Below are 20,985 nucleotides of genomic sequence, written 5' to 3'. Positions count from 1 at the left end.
CTCTTGTCTTCATAAAGTGTCAATTTATGTTATAAACCAAAGCATCAGCTTCTGATGTGAATTCAGAGTGGTATTTCTTATATGGAGCCATAGGCAGTGAGCTGACTCAGAAAAGGAAACTTAGATTTAGGTCCCCGCCCTACCTTAACTAGCTTTGTGACTTGGGGTAAGTCACTCAACATTTCTGGTCCCTGGTTTTTCACCTGTAAAATGAGGAGTGAAGCTCATTTAAGGTCACTTCATATTCTATTGCTTTAAATAAATTTGGGGAATTAAATAAATATTATTGATACTAATGATTATTTGAAGTATCCAAAGGAGGAAAAATGTATTCAATACTGCCAAGGTCTATTGATTGGCTAATATCCATTGGTAATTAATAAATTGCATCCGTTAATATTTTGTTCTCAAAGTAAATACTTAGCACTAGAGTAAATTTTTCATTCATTGGAACTTGAATAAAGTCATCCAACTAAACTGAGAATAACCACAAGTCCAGTTATTACTGTAATTTGTTGTAATTTGTTGTGAAGCATATTTATGCTATGTTCCTTTAGTAACCATAGCAAGCATAAATAACCATAAACAAAAACTAATATAATTATTATTTATAATTAATTTAGAATTCTAGTTTTACTCTGTTAATTTGCAAATTTGCTAGGTAAAAACAATCACAGGAAAAATAATTTTTTTTTGTTTTTGCATTAAATATCTAAATAAGTATAACTTTATAGGTATAATTACATATAATATGATTATATATGCCAATATATGGATAGAAATACTATAAAATGGTTATGTGCTAAATACCCATAATGAATTCTAGAAATTTTATTGCAAGAGAGAACTATATTAAGGGAGCATGAGTGATATCACTAAATATTTATTTCCATTTTACTACCATATTTTATCTCTTCTAAAATGTACATTTTTTTTGACATTTTAAACCTCTCTAAAAGAAGGACATGTCTAAGAATTGATAGTGTATCATAATAAACTATTTGGAGCAATTTTATTGCTTAATGATTATAAAATACAGTTATATCTTAAAATAAATGGTATCTTAAATTTGATGAAATACAGTTAAATCATAAATATTATATTAAAGTAGGTCTGAAAAAAAAATATATATATACCTGCAGAAACTTCTACTAAAATTGTCAAAATGATTTTTGGTCAATTTTCAAAGGCAGGCAAATAGAGGCTTTATTTGTTCAATCATCACAGGGAATTATGATTGAAATGAGAGAAATCAGAGGTTTCTAGGTATGTAAGTCTTCCGTCTCAGTTTTCAATCTCTTCATCCCCAACTAAGAAAATATGCAAAGACTCATAAAATATTTAAAAAGAAAATTTAAAAGCATCAGCTAAAATTGTATATTAGTATACAGTTGCTTGTCTCTTTCTTAGTCGACTCTGTTATATTTTATAAGCAAAACACATTGTAAGAAATGAGAAATTCTTTGAAACATATCTACTTTAAACTTGACTTCACTGAATGGGTATCTAAGATTTCCAGGCCACAGCGCCTCACTCCATCACTTGGTTCTCACCTACGTTTCAGGAGACCACTAAAGTCAAGTTCCCCTGCATCCTCTTGACCTTCTCCACTGTCATTAACAAAAGAAAAGCAAATCTGGGTTTAATGCTGCGATATATACCCAACAGTTTCCCCCAAACACTCTACATATAACGTATATGCAATTTTGTATCAGCACACAAGTCATGGGACTACATCAACACAAACTATTTCTTTTCACACAAGTGACATTTAAAAATCTTGGAGTATGTACTTGTGGAAAAGTGACCATAAGGAGCTTGTGTTACTCTACGATTTCAGAAGACACATTTTTTTGTAGATTGCATATATAAAACGGCTTGGATTTGTGTTAAAACGAAGTAACACAAATGCACTTTTGCCAAACAACACAAAGTACTTTGTTTTTGCAAGTTGGGGGGTGCTCTAGAAACATACCTGTGTGAAAAAGCAAAGGACTTTTGCTGATCTCTGTTACCCAAGTCAAACAGAGATTGGCTTAGAGGGCAAAGTGTACCAGTATCAAATATATAAGTACAAAGCTTATATTCAAAGGTAACCTCTTTGTGTCCACCAATAGATGAATCAGATAATGTGATATCAATATAATATAAAAATGGAGCTAGTGCAGAGCTTTTTAAAAGATGCATTCCTTTCTGTTTTAAAGGGAAATCATTATAAGATTTTCATTTTCTTGTTGATAGTTATGCCATGTAAAATGAATTCTTCAAAAATTTGTCTTTGAATTGTTGGGCCCTTTATTAGAAAAGTTTTAAATGCTTTCCTGTTGAGAAATGCATCTTAAATTAGGCATGCAGCCATCTTTGTGATTTCTTATAAACTCTAAATAGAAACTATGGAGCTAACACTTACTATGGCACTACATGTTTACTTACTTGTTTAATTTTTTAATGAAGATTTTGTTTCCTGCTCTTTACAAATGTTAGTTATGGTTTCTAAGGAAAGAGTCTGTGGGTTTAAAAACAGTGTGTATAAAATGTAAGTCATACAAATCAAACTCAAATAATGTGTTTTTAAAATTTCTTTAATAGCAAGTATTTGGAGAAGACCTTTTGAAATAAACACATTTCTATTTCTTTAAAGCACAAAATTTGGTAGATTATGTTTCTCTCTCCTAAAATACAGTCGTGCGTGATATGAGCATAGTTTCAGACCTCTGCGTTTGCTGACCATGGGGTGAATGGAAGGTGTATGGACACTAAAAGGATTTGAAAATTATGACTTTAAAAAAATACTAATTGACTGATCAAGTAATATTAAATATCTTTTTAAAGTAATTAAAATTTTTATTTATTCATAATTCAGGAAGGAAAATGTGCCTTTTAATTATAGAACAAATCATTGTTTTGTAGTAGTTTTGGAAGACTTTCCTTACTCTACAAAACTGTATGTGGATTTAGTCATAGGAAGAACAAAACATTTGCTCTCATTTAGGAGTTTATATTATGGAAGAATTAAGTAGAGAAGAAAATAAAGGCAAGAAGGGGCTAGTTACATTTCTCATAGACTAGAATTCTTTTTTCATTTTTCTTCCTTGACCTTCTGATTTTTCAGCCTTGGCAGTTGCAAAATAAATCAAATAGGTATCTATATTTGCCTTTCTACAGTAGTTTTTATTCCAATGAAATCAGTGGTCTTTCATTTAAGATAATTAAATACTTAAATAGTGCTAACTTCAGTAAGTAGCTACTTAATTGTGGCTTTCTGGATACATTGTTTAATAGCTCCATAAATAATATCTAAATGAAAAGCAATATAAGTTCTGACATTACTTAACTGATGCTATATAAGGTGTGTATCTTTATATATCTATCCATCTTGGCCATTTGATGGGAACTAATTCAATTGAGGAAGAAGCCACATATGAATATATTGAAATTATGTATTTATAAGGCAACTATGAAACCTGCAAAAATGGAAGCTTCACCATAACAAGAATATTCTTAGGAATGATCAGTACATACTTGATTTGGCCTTAACCCCATGGCTTTTCTAGAACACTAACTTTGAATATACAATATGTTAAACTACAGTGAAAAGATTTGTTCTCATTTGGAATAATAGAGGGTAGAGGAAGGAAAAGTGTGTTTTGAAAATCCTCCACTTTTGTGTTATACAAGAGCTACCTAGATTCCCCTTTTGAAGTTACCTTCTCTTGAAAGCAGATCTGATGTCAATGCTTGGAGTAGTCCCGGTCGATTCTTTGAAAGAAAAGAAAACAATAAAAATAAATACCATTAAGAAGGCTGTTTTGTGTTTAGTTCTTTTCCAGGCTGTGGGGATTCTTCAGATGGAAGGAAAGCCAAATGAAATGGGGTTGGCTCTACTCCTGGGTGCCTGAGCTGCCGAGATACCATAACTTATCCTACTTCACACAGAGTCAATGAAAGGACATTAGAAGTTACCTTAGTCCATTATCGTTCCACCTGCCTGCCCAACAGGATCACCTGATAAACTTAAAAAAAAAAATCAATATTCTTAAAAAGCCCTTCAAGTGATTCTCAGAGATGCCTGGCCAGGTTGAAGAAGTGCTGACGAGGACCAGATCCCTCCTTAATACAGAAATCTCGACAGCACGTTCACCCATGATCATGTAGCCTTTGCTTGACATCTCTCAAATGGGAATTTCGTAACCTTCTGTTGTATCTACAGAGCTTTGATGAAAGAGTTTCATCTAATCTTAAGACAAAATTCACCTCATAATTTCCACCTTTTGATTCTAATCTACCTAAACACATCCCAAACACATAAAAATAGACCTTTTCCTTCTTCTGTGTGACAGTTTCCTCTATTTACAATGAGTCATATATGCCCGACCTCCTTCAGCCACACATTCAAGCTGAATAGGGTGTGGTTTCTGAATTTCCCACCCTTCTGGTTACCCTACTCCAGAAGGGACCCTAGGTACGGTGCTTATGGCCGGAGACATTACTCCAAATGTGGAATAAGTAGCATGTTGCAGAGAGTAGTAGCATTTCCTTAACTCAGATTCCATAATACTTGTAATGGCCCAATTTTAAATTATACCAGCTTTGCCTTTTGTAGCTATATCACACTTTGGATTCTTCTTAAGTTTGTGATCTTAGCTGCCAGGTTAACTTTCCCTTTGTATACTTAGTGAAGTGTTTTTTTCCCCAATCTACATGTACGACTTTACATTTATCCTTATTAAATTCACTCTGAGCAGTACATAGAGCATGTGGATGGAGAACTTCCATATCTGATGTTAATGCTTCTAAGAGAAATCCTTCCTTCCGCCTGAGTATCTTGACTTATCCCCATGTTAACTTATCCCCAAACCTGCGTGGGAATAAGTGGACCCAACGAAACTGGTACGTTCAGTAGCAGCAAAAAATGGCAACAGCCCTTATCTGAGAGATTGGAATATAGATAGCATGGATCTATTGGAATATAGATAGCTATTGGAATATAGATAGCATGGAATATAGATAGCAAGAGATAATTTGGCAGTAAAATCCCCAAATTCCATTAATAACTGGTCTCATAACAATTTAATTCAGCAGGCTTGCTGAGACTACCACAATCAGAAACACACAGTTTTAAAGGAAACTTTATTTCCAAAATTTCATAGTATTGAATGACCTTCTTCTCTTCCATCTCCTCACACTCCATTAAAAAAAGACATCACATTTATCCAGACAAGAAGGCTCTCTTACCGTGTACTTCAAGATCGAATGAACAGCTGTCAAACTTATCCTTATAGGTGACCTCACATCTGTAGTTCCCTGCGTAGTTCTCTTTGGCCTTGATGATCTGCATCTCGAATGTATATACCTGCAACGAAATGCATCCGGACACATTTCAGCCCTTCCTTGCCAACAGAAAGACGCCATCACATTTCACTTAGTTTCCAAATTCCTCAGCATTGCCTTAAAGACATGTCTGTATCTGGAGATTCCAGTCTAGTTCTCTCAATAGAGGTGGGGTCAATGTGCCCCATATCCCCTGGACACAGCAGGATAAGCACGATAGAGTGTAGACACCAGAAACGATAAATCCAGAGAATTTTCTGGAACTAAAATCTCTTAAAGCTGAACGTGAACATGACCCCTTACCCACACAGAAGGAATGAGTTAGCCAAGCTCCTGTGCCAGGAGTCGGGGCCATACCCGAGTTTGCCTTTCGAAGGTCTCCTTCAGCTGCAGGTGCTTCCCAGCTTTGCTGGCCAGGTCCATCCATTTTCCTTTGAACCACTTGATAGTGGGTTTTCTAAGAAGGTCTTCAGCCTTGACTTTGGCTATAAAGGTGATGTTTTCACCTAGAAAAAAGCACAGGTGATTCAGACTATGGTTTAAAAATTGCCATTTGTCTTGCTCTCAAGTAGAAAGAGTCACACAGGAGCTCACTGTATATACTATAATGTGACTGATACCCCTGGAATTGTGCAAGGAAATGGCCCTGATTTTTTTTTTTTTGTGAGTACTTCTAGAATGCTACAACTTGTGCTGCTTTTGAGGTTTATGGAGCACAAAAGGAGCAATAGGTTAATCAGTTGAAACAATTTTTGTTTGGTTTCATATGAAATAAAAATTTGAAAACCCACAAATTATATATATTTATATAGACAGTATATGAATTTTTCAAACCTTTTTTTAATAGGCAAGTGATGGGAAGTCTGGAATTATAGGAATATGACTCAATAAAACTGATCTTTTAAAAATAACCCTGTCTATCTGTTTGAATCGACTGATTACTGATTAGATCAAAAGGACATCAAAACCCTAGCCCAGGGGCCAGCCCAGCATCTTGGTGTCTTCCAGAAACACGAGGCGAGCAAACATTTTCATTCATATGCAGTGTGCTTCTACGTTCTAGACCTGAAAGAATACAGTCAGCCACGCGCTTATGTGCATAATATTTGGTTCAGTGTCAAAGACTAGTTTTGATCTCAATATGTTTTTTAAAAAATTATTTAGTTAAAATTCCTGGACCCCCATGTTGTTCTCTAACTTACCACCCTGTTTATTTCCTTCATGGCACTTGGCTTTTGTGATTATCTCTTTGTTTAATTTCTTGTTGTCTGCTCATCCCGCTAAAACTGTGAGTTCTGAGTGCTCGCATGTTACAGGAGGCATGTAATCAATATTTCTGAATGAATATTTCCAAAGTTGAACCATCTGTTCAACTAGCTTCCTCTTAGATGCTATACATTATGATTTAGTGTGTGTGCAGATTTGTCATTATCTTATGGAATGAGATGTGTCATAATGATAGCGAACACTGGCTCAGAGCTTTAAGATACGCCAGGTATATTAGTACTGTAAAGTATATTAAGTACTGTTCAAAGTACTTAATAGGCGGTATTATCTCCATTTGATAAATGAGGAAACTGATTCAAACCCAACCTGGTTCCAAGATCCAGGCACTTGACTACTACATGCTAAAGGGTACTGAAAGGATAGCTGTCACTCACTTTTTCAGGTTATATAAGCAGGATTTAATATAGACAAACAATGGATTATTATTTAGCCATGAAAAGGAAAGGATGGACTGATTCATGATGCAACTTGGATGGATGTCAAAACATTATGCTAAATGAAAGAAGCCAAGCACTAAAGGTCACATATTGTGACCTTTTCATTTATATAACTATCCAGAATATTTATAGACATTTACAGAGACAAAGCAGATCAGTGACTGCCAGAGGCTGAGGGAAAGCAAAATGGGGAGTAATTGCTTAATGCAGGGAGAGGGTTTCTGTCAGGGGTGATCAACATGTTTTGGAACTAAATAGAGGTAATGAACGTACAACATTGAGTATACTAACAGCCACTAGCTCTTCATTTTAAAATGGTTAATTTTATGATATGTGGACTTTACCTACATTTAAAAAAAAGCAGGATTTAATGCTTGGCACTCACCAACTTTCACTGTTCCTGTCTGAGGCTTTTCCACAAACAGCGTGGACAGAGAGTTGGCATTCTGCTTGTCACGATCCTCTGTGCCAGGTGATTCGCCAAGAGACCAATCTAATGAGCAGAAAGGAGGAAAAGAGTCATTTCAGGGCCAGGTTTTTCACAGGCAGACTTACCTGGGTTTGTTGTTCTCATCAATGCTGAAGCTATTTTTTGTCTAATAAACCTGGATAAATGTAATGTCATTCTTTCTGTCCATCTCCCCTGTGGCCATCAGTAGAGAGTGACAGATTCCCATTCTTACAGGGATGTCTCTTTCATGATGGGATAAAGGAACATTTTCTAGTTCTTAGAAATAGTAAAACTTTTCAGGTAGGTTGTTACTCTGTCTTTGTTGGCAGCCATGGTTCCTTTATTTCCCCATCTTACCTGTCCTCTGACAGATAAATAATAGTGGAAGTATGCTAAAGCGGTACTCCCAGTATTTTTCCAGGTGACCGACTGTGAGGCTATATCTCTACAACAACAGGCTGGGATGGGTCAGTTTGCAGGTCAACAGGGAAGAGTCAGACAACAAAGCTTGGCCTGGTATTTGTAAATTCCTTGCTATTGCATAATTAGACATTCTATTAGTGTTATGTAGATGTAGCCATAGTTTGACAATTAAATAACAGGTCATGACCTACAGCTATGAGTTTCCAGAATACTTAGGAGTGTCCTAAAAGGGGAGTAGAAGAAGAGAAAAAAAAAGAAAAAAAACTCTTTGAGGCTTTCCCATGAAGAGAGAGAACCTGAAAATAAAGTTTATTTTACATTTTCTAGTTTGCACTCCATGTGCTTAGCTTGGATTAATCGTCAGTCAGCTCCATTGTGGAGGCTAGGAGAGAGAACTGAAGGTAGATATCCCCTCTGTCTCCAACAGCTGAATTCAGAGAAGTTCAGTTTCAGCTGCTTAATAACTGAAAAAAAAAAAATGCATGGGTTGCCAACTCTACCTGTTAATGTTTCTTGAAAAGAAGGAAATACAGATTTAGTTATTTTAGTTGTCATGTATCAATCATGCGTAGTACTTCTGTCCACAGGAGACCATCATTTTTACAATGAATTATACAATGTAGTTACATGATTACACAATTTTTTAAATAATCAAGTTGATGTTAAAATTCTATGTTGTGTGTGTCTGTGATATTAATAATAATAGTGAATAGTGGTCATTTATACTTGGAACATGAGGGTAAGACTTTTTACTTTTTTGTTCATTTCTGTAACTACAAATGCCTGCAAAAGTGCCTGGCCCTTAAGAGGCTCACTCGAGGATCATAGTAGGCCCTCAAATTTGTTGAGTGAATGAATGACCTCACAGTATTATAGCACAGCTGACAGGATGCATTGTAGGTGTTTTATCAACTGTATATGAAGTTCTATAACAATATGAATCATCATCTTCGGTGAACCTCAAAATGGAGATTTTCAAAAGTTTCTTAATCTCTGTGTATTTCTCAAATGTTAAAATAATAACTATAGTAAAATCAACAAATCTGTATATATATAGCTAGATTCTTGAATTTGTGTGTGCTTATCATGCAAAATTGTTTCTCGATACATTAGTTTTCTTGTAAGAGGAAATGTAATGAAAGATTGCTATTTGAACTACAAACTGAATAAAGCAAAAATTAGATTTAATACAGCTTCAAAAAATGAGGTCATTAGTGATTGTATTAGGATGGGGTCGGGACGCCTTCCTCCAGGCGCATGCTCACCTGAATCTTTTCTTTCCAGGGCCCGACTACCCAAACCTGAAATGAAAATGTGATTTGGATGCTGCAAGGGGAAGCGGGGTGAAAATGGACTGCTGACTTCAACATTCTTGGCTCCCCCAAACCCTCTTCTGATGACGGGGAGAAAAAAAACTAGAAGTTGGCTTGGATGGAAAATTAGTAGAGCTTCGACTATGAAAATATCTCTAAAAATACGTGTTTTATTTAAATACCAATAATAAAATAAAAGAATCTTAATAGCTAAAGAACAGGAGTCAAGGGTACATAGTTGCAAATGGAAGACAAACATGTTGTTGCTCCTGAAGTTTATATCCAAGATTCATGAATCTTACTTATTTCACAAAGGAATCTTGTTTTTTAAAATTTTCTCACGTAAAACAAAAACTTGACATTAGAGCCAACATTTTCCCTCTTTGCACCCGCACTAGCAAAACCTGATGCCCCTGCTCTGAGCATTGTCTTAGCAAAGTGCTCCTCTTTTTCTTTTCCTTTATGCCAATCGATAATAAATAAAGAAGGGGTCAGAATCATTCTAACCTGGAGGCAAGGCATTAGGTGGAGAGGCTTCCTCTTCGTCTGAAACAAGAAATAGGAATACAAAGTCAAGGAGAAAAGGACTTTGTCCCAAGTATCCTGAGAAAAGAGAAATCTGAAAAAGAAGAGCAGAAACTACACAAAACACTTTCAATGGATGAATAAGCCTTAGAAGGCTTGGTACCTGAAAGATTAAATTTGAGTATTTCAGGCAAAAGAGAAAAAACAAATTAAAAGGTGAGCAAGTAGGGTAATTCAAATGAAAATTAAATTAAATTAAAAATTGAAACTCTATGCAAATGTTTTTTGTACTTGTAGGTTAGGAAAAAAGATGCTAAAAAAAAATATGACCTTGATGAAATCAACAACAGAGGTAGTTTTTATGAGTTCTTATTTTATAACTAAAGTCAGCTACAGATATAATTCATATACCACAATCATTTGGACACAGATGGAAAAGTATATATGTACTGTTTGTGAACTTGTTACTCCTAACCCCAAAAAACTTGTGATTAATTTCCCTTCTAATTTAATAAACAAAAGTCAACATTAACTAACATAAATCAATTTGTCATATTTACTAAGTTCTCCAATGATTATTTTAGAAACTTTATAAGCATTTCTCCAAGATTATATTGATGTTGGCCAATGCTGTATATGATGTTGGCCATGTACATTTGTAAAATTTAAAGTATGTCCTCGAGTGTGCATGTGTAAGGCATTGAATAGTCCCTTTTTCTAAAATGTCTGAATTTTAAAGTATCTTTACATTTTAGATGCTTAAATAGGCATTTGGTGTTATCTGAACCTCTGCCTCTCTCCCCCCAAAACATGAGGACTAGTGTTAGTATAAATAATAATAACCTTTGTACTTAAAATACTAGAATAATTGTGGATGTCAAAATATAGATTTATATGACTATATAAAATAGGATACAGCAAACACATGCACATAACTGTTAATTAAAAAGTGCTTTAAAATTTTGTGAAAAGAAAAAGTAAAATAACACATTTTTGTATAATCTATTAGAATATTTATCATAATTATTATTTACTAGGCTGAAATTCCTTTTTTAAGACTATCAACCAGGGATAGGTTTTATTACTTTTTAAGAAAATAATAAAGTAATACATAGAAAACCTAACGTGATATCTTCAGAATCCGAAAGGTGATTGACTAGATACTATGAGAGTTAAGATTCTTCAGAGGAAGATTTCTCTGGTCAAAGAAGCTTGGAAAATGTTAGGCTAAATAAGGCTAAATGCTTGTATTTTGTTGTGTTTCATGTAGGCATTTACTGTGGGACATCGCCAAGCCTTCGCTGTGCCAATATGCACTGGCACTGGGGCTTGGCAACAGAAATGATACAGCAGATAGCATTTCCCAAATTTAGTTCGTTTTGAATCCCTTTCTCCTAGAATATTGATTAACATTTCACAGAATCATGTGTTTGAGGGAGTATAGGTATATCTGAGCTATTAGCAGAATTCTGCATTTCAGAAGACTGTTAGATAATTAAAATTTTACATAACAAAAAAGAAAATACCTTGCACTTTAAAAATATTATTTGTCATAAATTTAATTCAGTGTTAGTATTTTATTTTTTAAACCAATTTGAAGACTTTTATTTACTGAACTATGTGGAGAATCTTGATTTAAAGTGCCGTAAAAATTCTTGAAAATAAAGTTTTAAAACTCGACCAAATCCTAACCAGAAAATAGAACCGTTTTGAGTCAAATGAACATTTTACATAGATTTCGCGGTTGTTTATTTGCTTGTTTTAGGCTCAGGGCCTCCTGAATCCTTGAGTTAATTGTTTAGAATGCTAAGTGATTGAGGAAAAAGAATTCACACGCTTTCATAAAACTAAAATGAAAAGATAATCTATTTTTTAAAGCAAAAATTTTATGAGTGAGTAGTTTTAGTGTCCACTAAATGGTAAGACTATTTTGGGGAACATGCACAATTATTTTAGACTATTGAGGCACCACATATTAAAATAGTGCTTTAAAGTGTCATGGAACGATTTAGATAATCCAATGATACTTCCAAACAGCAATTACTTCTTAATTGACAATATTTGATTTCTTTTACATACATTTTTAAATTTGTTAAAGTGCTAGAAAATATAATTGACAAGTTCACTTTTTCCCTTTTTATAAAAGTAGCTTTGATCCTGGCATCCCTTAAGATTAGGAAATGAAGTTAAGCTGTTGGGATCCTGACCTGGAATTCTTGAAAAGTTGCCTGGCTGTATTTGGTTAAATTGGATGAAAATGAAAGTTTTCATTGTTTTTCTTTACCATGGAAAAACAGGTTCTACTGCTAGAAGGGAAATTGAATATCCAAGTCTTTTGAGTTGTGCCTAATTCAACAACACATGTATGAAAGGCATGGCATCATGCAAAGAATATTTTCAAAGAAAACAAAATAAAAAATACAATATGTAAGTCATATTTTCTTTTCATCTATTTAAAAGTGGCTACAATGACAATGAAAACAAACACATCTGTTTTTGGCTCTTTAGAATACAGCATACATGAAGACACGGACCCAGAGCAGCAGAGTTATGTCCCCTAGCTACATAGAAGGGAAATTTACCAAAGCAGGATTTTATTTGTCATGGGAAAATAGCATTTGTAAAACTGTAAAAATAATTCTTTTAACAACTGATGTTCCCAGGGAAGAATGCCTAGAAAGTAGAAAAAGAAATTAGCCTCATATTACAAGCTGGAGATTTTAGGGGGTACACATGAAATCTGAAATTCAAATTTAGAGATAGTAGAATGTGTACATTCTTATAATTTTCCACACTCTCAAACATGAAATAACTTCTACCTATGATTGATTTAAGTTGCCTTTTTAAATTAAATTTTTAAGTAAAACAAACTAGAGACTATCATTGAGATTTTAGAATAATTTTAGAATAAAAATTAAAATATATATGATTGTAAACAATTCTCAGTTAGATATTTTGATTTTGACAAATTTATGAATTCCTCAAGCAGGATAATCACTTGTAGCAATTATTGGCATACGTGACCAAAAATGACAACAGTAACAGCAACCCCCACCCCATATAGAAGCCAATAACATCAGAGCTAACATTAATTCGTGTTTTGAAGCGTTTGATTAATTTATCATATTTCCTTAATGAGACAATGCATGCCTTCACTTTTTGAAATTTTGAAATCAGCCTTCATCTTATAATAAATATGTTTATTTAGTAAATTTTTCTCCCAAATCAACTAAATCAATGTTGCATCTTATAATGGTTTTGTTTTAAAATTGAAAAGCATGATGATATTAATTTTTAACAAAGTTCATTATGAAAAAATATGTAATTAGAATACATACATAAAGCCAGAAATGTTTTAGTAGACAGTTGTCTGATACTTAAAGGTAAAATTGCACAAAAATATTTTAGCATGCTAATAAGAAGTACCAAGATCATGTTATTGCAGATGCAAAGGAACCTAAATAAAGAAAACAAAGTTTTAAATTATTCTTTTAATTAAAAAAAAAGATCATATTTAGGAGAAATTTGCTGGAACTTCTGTGGATTCACTTCCTCCTCTGCTAACCAAACTCATGTCAAAGGAATGATGCTTTATCTCCAGTTATGTGAGATCTTTAATATGCACAAGTTTCATTTACGACAGTTTATGTGCTAATGTTAATGCCTGGAAAAAAATGGTTTTTACTTCTCTTGCCACGATTACCAAAAGCAGTTGTTCTTCTGGAAGAAAAATAAAAAGAGGCAGTAGCTATCCCAATTGGGCTCACCAAAAAAAATATAGACTATAAATTAATAAGATGCAAAAAATAAAAATTAAAAAATATACATTAGAACACGGGCATTGAAATGAGTACTGATCTTTAATGTAGTCTCTGATTTTAATGCTGCTGGCACATTTGCAACCATCCACATGACCAGTTTTGACACTTCCCGCAGGGCCAATTGTTGAGCCACAGAAGAGACTCAGTCTCATTACTCTCTGTTCACACAATGGTGGTGGACCAAAAAAGTATGATCCCACTTGAGCACCCACATTATTCTCTACTCATGGCCCTCCGTGACAATTGTCTGCTTCCAAAGCTGAAATCCACTGTCCTTGATGGCCTTTCTCCTCTCTAAAGCTCCCTAACGTTGGCTCCAGGACCCAGCGTCAGACCCTGACCTGGCACATAGCTGCCTCTGAATACTCTCTGAATAAATGAACTTTAGAATAAAAGACAGATCTTTGGCCCCGCTGAGGATATAAAAAATAATCTATATCTGCATTTTATTGACTCGCCAACTGTCATTATTCTGGAAGAATTCTAAGCCACAGTAGCATTATTTTCATAAGAACGTTACCTCCCTGAATGATTCAAAAGGGATTTGCACTTCTAAATTCTGGTATTGCTGTTTGGTTAAACACATCTTTTATTGCCATCTCTATTGTTTCAATTCCAGGACAAAGTGGGCAGTATTAAGGAACAGGATAGCTGGATGGACAAGTCCAGAGGCAAATAAACAAACCAATAGTAAAGCCCCTTCCTGGGAAATCAGCTGTTTCCCAGACAGAGACTCTTAGTAAATCTGAAAAGTTGGCAAATCTACTCACAGGCACCACTTGTAAGACTGATGTCAGAACCAAACAACATTCTGTGGCTACAGAACATTTCCAGGCTGTTGCAGAATGATTCAGGCAATCTGGGAACGATATTAAGGTTGAGCGACTATGAATAATGTTCCCAACAGTGACATTCTTGGAGTTATTAACTAATATACTTCAACCAATTAGATAAGGGACTAATTAAAGTATGAAACTATACTAATATCCAGGCGTGACCATTTTCAATTGCTTTAAGTGAGTTGGTCTGTTCTGAGGAAGAGCACTCAATGCACAGCATCGATGTCTCATTCTGAACCTCTAAGAGTAGGCGTGGGGTGATCGTGGGATCCCCAGCAAACAAAAATACAAATGCATCTAGATTGCCAGTTTCTGTATGATCGGCAGCTAAGCCAGCTCAGAAATTCAATTGTTCATTCATCCTACAGGTATTTATTAGGAAATTGCCTTGTGCAACTCCTTTCCAGACACTGGGAAAAAGTTGATGAGGAACCCAAAGAAATGTTAAGACAATGTGCTTGACCGTCAAAAAGCTTACAGCCTGTTAGAGAAAGGAGTGAACCATTAATATCTGATTAAGTGGAGAAAAGAGTGATTGAACAACAGAGACAATAGGTCCAAGAGAAATCAGGAAAAGGAAGGAGAGATGAAAGTCAAGGGCAAGCTGTATAAAGGAGTGAAAGTTGAGCTGAAAGGTTAAAAAACAATTAGATGGACTGAGGGTAGGGGGAGGGTAAAGGACGAGGAAAGACGTTCTAGACAATGCTGGAGAAAGGTCTGTTGCACTTGTTGATCTTGTTTACGTTCACGCAGGTCTTCTTTCTCAACCGAGGCACGCATGCACCAATGTTTATTGTGTCTACTTTTTGCTTAAATATTTTTTTTTGAAAATTTTCTGTCCTTAATGAAAGTGGGTAATAGCCGAAAGGTTTGTGTATTTAGAAATAACTTCTCTTTATCTACTGTCTTTTTTAAGGGATGTCGCTTTCTATCCTAAATTGATTTCCTTCCTGGGCATGTAGAGCAAATATATACATTGCAGTTTATGCAGTTGGGCATGTGACTGCATGTGGCCATGGCTTTGCTTAACTTTTGCAAATATCAGAAAAAAATGCCACTAATTTCAGGATGCCCTCTCTAGTCAGCTGACTTTGCTTTTTCATCCAACTGTATTCTGCTTACAGAAAAAGATTTTTATTGATTGGTTGGTCGGTTGATTTTAATATACAGAAAGATATTTTCTCATTTAAGCACACAAATATAATATGATGACTTTTCAGATTAAGGGTCAGGCATAGGCTTTGTTTAAACTTTGACAGTTTGCCTTCTGAGATTACATCATTTGCTTTGTTGGTTGAGCCTTACAGCCTGGCCCAAACTCCTTTCCAAATTTGGAAACAGAGGTGTATGCCATCAGCCTTGTAGAGAATAATGTTACAATAACTTTAGCCAGGATGCCCAAACATCCTTGAACCATCTTATGAAAGGAGTTCTAGGAGTTTGCACTGTCTGCATTCCATAAACAAATAACCTTCAGACTGTGGCTCAAGTGGCCAGTATTAGAATTCAGGTCACTATCCATGGGAGCCACTCAAGGTCAAGGACAAAGTGAGCGTACTAAATGTATTCCTTTATGAAAGTGTAAATTCAAGTTAGCTGAAGGAAAGTGGTCCAATGGACTGCAAGAAAGAAAAAAAGTATTTTACTAATGTATAGGAGACAATAATATCATAGGAATTAGGTAATGAAACACGACATAGTAAGAACAGAGAGATACTTAACATATTTTTGAGTGGTGTCCGGAAAAAAAGAAAAAAATTTTATTGTAGTCAGGAAATAACTGGTTATTCTAAAACTTAAACTATGTTATTAATTACACAAATTAAAAAATGAACTTATAAATGATAATACAAAAATATAAAGCAGAATCGTCAAATCTGCCTCTGTGAAAACTTTCTTCTGTTGAAGACTAATGATCCTTAGTTTAAGACAGATGATCAAAAATTACAAATACTTCCACCAAGGGGAGACGAAAGAATTAGTATTTCACAGATCTATCTGATAAAGATTATCCATTTTTTAAAAAACTGAGCTATCACTATATAAAGTAAAAACAGAATTATATTGCAGGAATAAATGAGTTTACAAATCAACAAGGAGCAACATGATGTTTCCTCAAGGTTGTCTTGTCCATCTACATAAATCATTATATAACTCTACAAAATACATAGTGTTAGAAAATGAGATGCTAGCCTTCAGAATTACTAGTGAAACCTGGAACAGTTCACACAATAACATGAAAACATTCAATTAAAGAAAAATCTGGGCAATCCAGATAATTTTCCAAATTCGTATAATCTTAAAAAGACCAGACACCTCTTTTCTTTCACATACACATTTGAACTTAGACAATACCAATTAATTTACTGGCATTTCAACAAGTGTTTGCTATATTTTTATCATTGTTGTTTTTCCTTTAGAAATGTGTGTAATAAAGCTCCATTTGTCATTATACTGACTGAGTTGAGCAGATAAGATACAAAGGAGGGACACTTAACCGCACAGACGAAAGATAAAGAGAAATTCCACGGAGCTGCCATGGTAATCATTACTGACCTCTTTCCGCTTCTAATTTTATTGAACAGTCTCATTCTTTCACCCTCCACTCACCTTTTGGTGGTGCAGTTCCAGCTTCCTTCTTTTCATTTGGTTCTGTGTGGAAAGTACAAGCACATTTTTAAAAAATGTCTTAAAGAAAGCATTCTACTGTGTGATGAGCAATGGGGTGGGGAGAGAAATAAATGACAACAGACAGATCATAAATGATGCTCACATTTATTATGCTGTACATGAATGATGAATTTGGGAATTACAATGTAGAGTCACATTAAACTTAATAACAGCAATTAATTTGATCACGTTTGAAGAAAGTATACATAGAAATAACATAATACAGATTTTGTTCAAATACACTTAGCTGCTGTTATAACATGCAAGTGCATGTTATAATATGCTGGTGTGGAATGAGTATAATATGTGAGTCGTGCTCCAGTGGCACAATTGGTGAGCACACGATACTTATAAAATATGGGTCATTTCTTGTACACCCCAACAAAGGAACTGACTTTTTAAGGAAATTTGACCCATGTAATGGTTCTAATACTTTGGACTTCTAAATAATATTATAGTAAGGAACCAGTGTATAAAATTTGTAATTGTACAATAGTTTCACATTTCAAAATATTTTGGGTTGAGCTGAGTGGCAATAAATGCAATATGAGAGCAGTAAAATCAGATTTTATCAGTTGAGACCATCTAGTTTGCATTTGTCTCTGTTCAGAATCATGTTAATTTAGATACCTGTAAATGATGCCTGACTTTTGGTATATATAAGAAAATAATTGTTTCAAGCATGAATTCTCTCTTTTTCTGATTGGATAGAGATCTGAATCTTAGTTAATTAATAAAGAATCTGGGTGGAGACTTTGAGCAACAAGAAGTCAGTAGTGTGCAATGAATATGGAATATGGCATAATACAGGAAATTCTACAGTGGCCCAGTGACGACTACTGATCTAAAGTACAGAAGGGAAAGGTTATGTCTGTAATGGCCTGAAGGTTTTCAGTGTACACATGGCAAAAATAAATCTGTAAATGCAAGAAGGAAACATATCAAAGAAGTTCCTAAGAAGAATGTCACACATTTATACTGGTTAAAAGAAAACTAAACTTGAATTTGCCCCTGTTTAAAACTCATATGGCACTGAGCCTGTTCTATTCATTTTGACACATAGTGATACTCTTCTATATTACTTAAGGGTTTTGAGTGTGTGATCCAGTATTCTTAGCTGGACAAAGGGGCTCTTGTGAGCAGTTAGATTTCTCAAATTGCCTTCCTGAAAATGATCTCCGAGGTGGGAGAGCTTCATGATCCCCTTATAAATTTCCATGCAAAAAGGCCACCAGCAACCGAGGCCTTATTCAATTCCTGGTTTCCACTGGGCTGGACCGGTCTACAGCGGCCTCCCATCACTTGCCTTCACACCACATTGTCAATTCAAGTAACATGCATTAAATCACATACTGCCTTGTGAGATTCTTATAGTTTTGCCTATGTTTCATCATAGTGGTTGTTCTTTGCTCTGTATTTTATTTTCTACTTGGCCGTAAGCAAATCGAATAAAGGGAAATGTTTTCTACTTAGAGTTCCCCTCTACATCTGGTACAGTACGTTCGTGCCTTGTTATCAATAAATATCGGGTAGATAGCTCTGTATCCTTCTCAAGGGTTAGAGCAGAGTTGTGCTCATGGTAAATACCCTATGGATAATTCCTGAATGAATGTCAATTTCTCATCTCGTTCAAGGAGGAAGAACGTTGAGAGAGGGTAGTTTGGTATCTTCATAAAAAAATGCACAAAATTTTGGTTTTCTCCAGCTTGGGGGTTACTTGGCTGGGCAGACAAATGATTCTGGAGATCCAGCTTGGGAGTTTAACTTTCCATTTGGGCTCGCCATTCTTTCAATCCTGTTTGTTTTTTTGTTTTTTGTTTTCTCCTTAGAGCTATGTAGTTATAAAAGCAGACTTCGCCTGTTGTGTTGCTGGGCACTGCCCCTACCTGTGAAGGAGTTCACTGAACTGATATTCTTTGTTTTCTGTTTTTTTGTTGTTGTTGTTGTTGCTGTTTCCACCTGGTGAACAACAAGGTATTAAAGAACTGGAGAAGTTAGTTCTGATCTTGAGCCTTAGAGGCCACCGAACATTTGTGGAAACTCTCCGAGGAATTTTTGGAGGTGCTCGATGGTAGCATAGTGCAAGTTGAGAAGGGGCTGCTGATCTTCCAGGGCTGAGGTGGGACCCGCTCCCCATGCTCACAAGAAAGATGTGGGTTTTGTTTGCCCTTAGCTGCATGCAAAAAAGCACTGCGAATCCTTCAGCCCCGTGGAGGCTCAGCACTAAAACATGTGCATAACTACAACCTTGGCATAACCCCAAGGGTTTTATAAGTATATGGTGTGTCATCCAAACAATACTAAACATGAGAGCATTATATGAACATAACGTATTATTTTTATTATTATAATAAACCTATCACAACTGTGGTCATTCAACTTCTCCGCAAGAGTAAGATTAAAGCTCACAGCTTCATTGAAGGCCAAATCATGCTGGAATAGACGTCTTGTGTTCACAGCCCAAACATGTGAAGTGGTGGTTTTACTTACCTTCTGGGGGTGGGGCTGGGGCTGGGGCTGGGGCTGGGGCCGGCACTTCATTTTCTAGAAATAAAAAGAGTAATGGAAGTGTTAGGCTCACATATCACAGAGAAAAGCTACTTTCCACAGCCCCAGGCTGCAGTCACTTTACTCCAGGCAGCCACTTTACCTATACCTATAAGATGGATGAAGCAGGAAAAGCATCAACCTGTGGCATCAAGAGGCCCAAGACACTGCCTTCCGGTGTATGGTGTGAGGTGAGGCTTTAAATGGTATTATATAGATTTCCAAGAGGTGGCATAGCGTAGTGATGGGCAGAGCACAGGTAAAATGAGAATCCAGGTGTCCTTGCCACTTACTTATCCCCTTGGGCAGGGCATTTAATGGCACTGAGCCTCTTTCTGTTCTCTGGAAAAATGAACACAGTGACACTTATCTTATATGCATGAGGTTGCTGTGTGGATGAAGTGAGACACGGTGAGTGGCAAGCATGTCCCTTAGCGCCTTAGTCGCTCACCTCTGGTAGAGCCTAAGGTGGGATTGGTGCTCGATAAATGAGACCTCGCTTTCCTCAGAGAACAAGGACACCACAGTGTCCCCGACATCATGAGACTAACTTTCTGAATGTTCATGAAACCAAGGTCCCCTGACATTGCAACATTTACTTTCACAAGACGAACCACTGTTCACTGGAAAACAAAATCAACCTCTCTCACAATCGTTTCCGGAAGTGCCTCTGCCGGCAGTAGATTTCCACCTACACTCGTCCTGCATTTTCAGAGCTTTGGTTTTAAGGTTTTGTACTTGGCTTTGGATATCTAGAATTATAGAGAAGAATGGCAGTAAAGCCTGTGAAAGAAACTTCTGTTAAAAAATATCCTATGTCTAAGGAGCTAACGGCATACCCCGTGACCAAAGGGCATAGAATTTCCCCTGCTGAGTCCCCACAGATGCCCAGAGCTGGGAATTAGTGACGTGTGTGCAAACCAGCTGCTCTCCTCCAGTGCAAGAAGAGGCAGTTAATGACGGTGATCTCTTTTAAAATGATTTTCTGCTTGACAATTAAATATCAAAGAAAAATTGTTGAATTATAGGCACTCTATGAGATCCCAGGAGCATTATCTTCATGCGGATGTAGGACTTTCCACATTTTTTTCCAAGACAGAGGATAATACCTAACAACAAGTAGTGTGGCCCAAGAGTCATCACTATGGGCAAGCCAAGTGCTATTTCAGTCTGGGTAGGCTGGAGTGAGCATAGAAGAAGGAACGAACTACATGGCAACAGAAATCAAAAAAGGAGCAATGCAAAGCTGCAAGGATGTAGCAGCATCTTCTTTTATCACTAATTTTTTTTTTTTTTTTTGGTGACAGGTATAAATTTCAATTTATTGTTTAAAAAAACAGC

At 35.7% G+C, this 20,985-nt stretch overlaps 1 protein-coding gene across 1 annotated transcript in view; it reads right to left on the bottom strand.

Annotated features, from left to right (window-relative positions):
• The window catches only part of MYBPC1 (myosin binding protein C, slow type), a 75,494-nt gene extending 55,311 nt beyond the window's left edge, over window positions 1-20,183 (bottom strand). The window contains exons 1-9 of the mRNA XM_023527449.1: window positions 20,096-20,183; window positions 17,038-17,079; window positions 9,750-9,788; window positions 9,195-9,230; window positions 7,441-7,548; window positions 5,689-5,837; window positions 5,236-5,353; window positions 3,708-3,759; window positions 1,554-1,610 (exon numbers count right to left, since the gene is read on the bottom strand). Of these exons, the coding sequence (XP_023383217.1) occupies window positions 1,554-1,610; window positions 3,708-3,759; window positions 5,236-5,353; window positions 5,689-5,837; window positions 7,441-7,548; window positions 9,195-9,230; window positions 9,750-9,788; window positions 17,038-17,079; window positions 20,096-20,183 (689 nt within the window). The remainder of the gene's footprint in view (window positions 1-1,553; window positions 1,611-3,707; window positions 3,760-5,235; window positions 5,354-5,688; window positions 5,838-7,440; window positions 7,549-9,194; window positions 9,231-9,749; window positions 9,789-17,037; window positions 17,080-20,095) is intronic.
• Window positions 20,184-20,985: the final 802 nt, after the last annotated feature.

Source organism: Pteropus vampyrus, unplaced genomic scaffold (genome assembly GCF_000151845.1).
Source record: "Pteropus vampyrus isolate Shadow unplaced genomic scaffold, Pvam_2.0 Scaffold16, whole genome shotgun sequence".
In the NCBI taxonomy this organism is placed as follows: domain Eukaryota; kingdom Metazoa; phylum Chordata; class Mammalia; order Chiroptera; family Pteropodidae; genus Pteropus; species Pteropus vampyrus.
The sequence above is the reverse complement of the archived record's forward strand: the minus strand, read 5'-3'. Positions and strand labels throughout refer to the sequence as shown.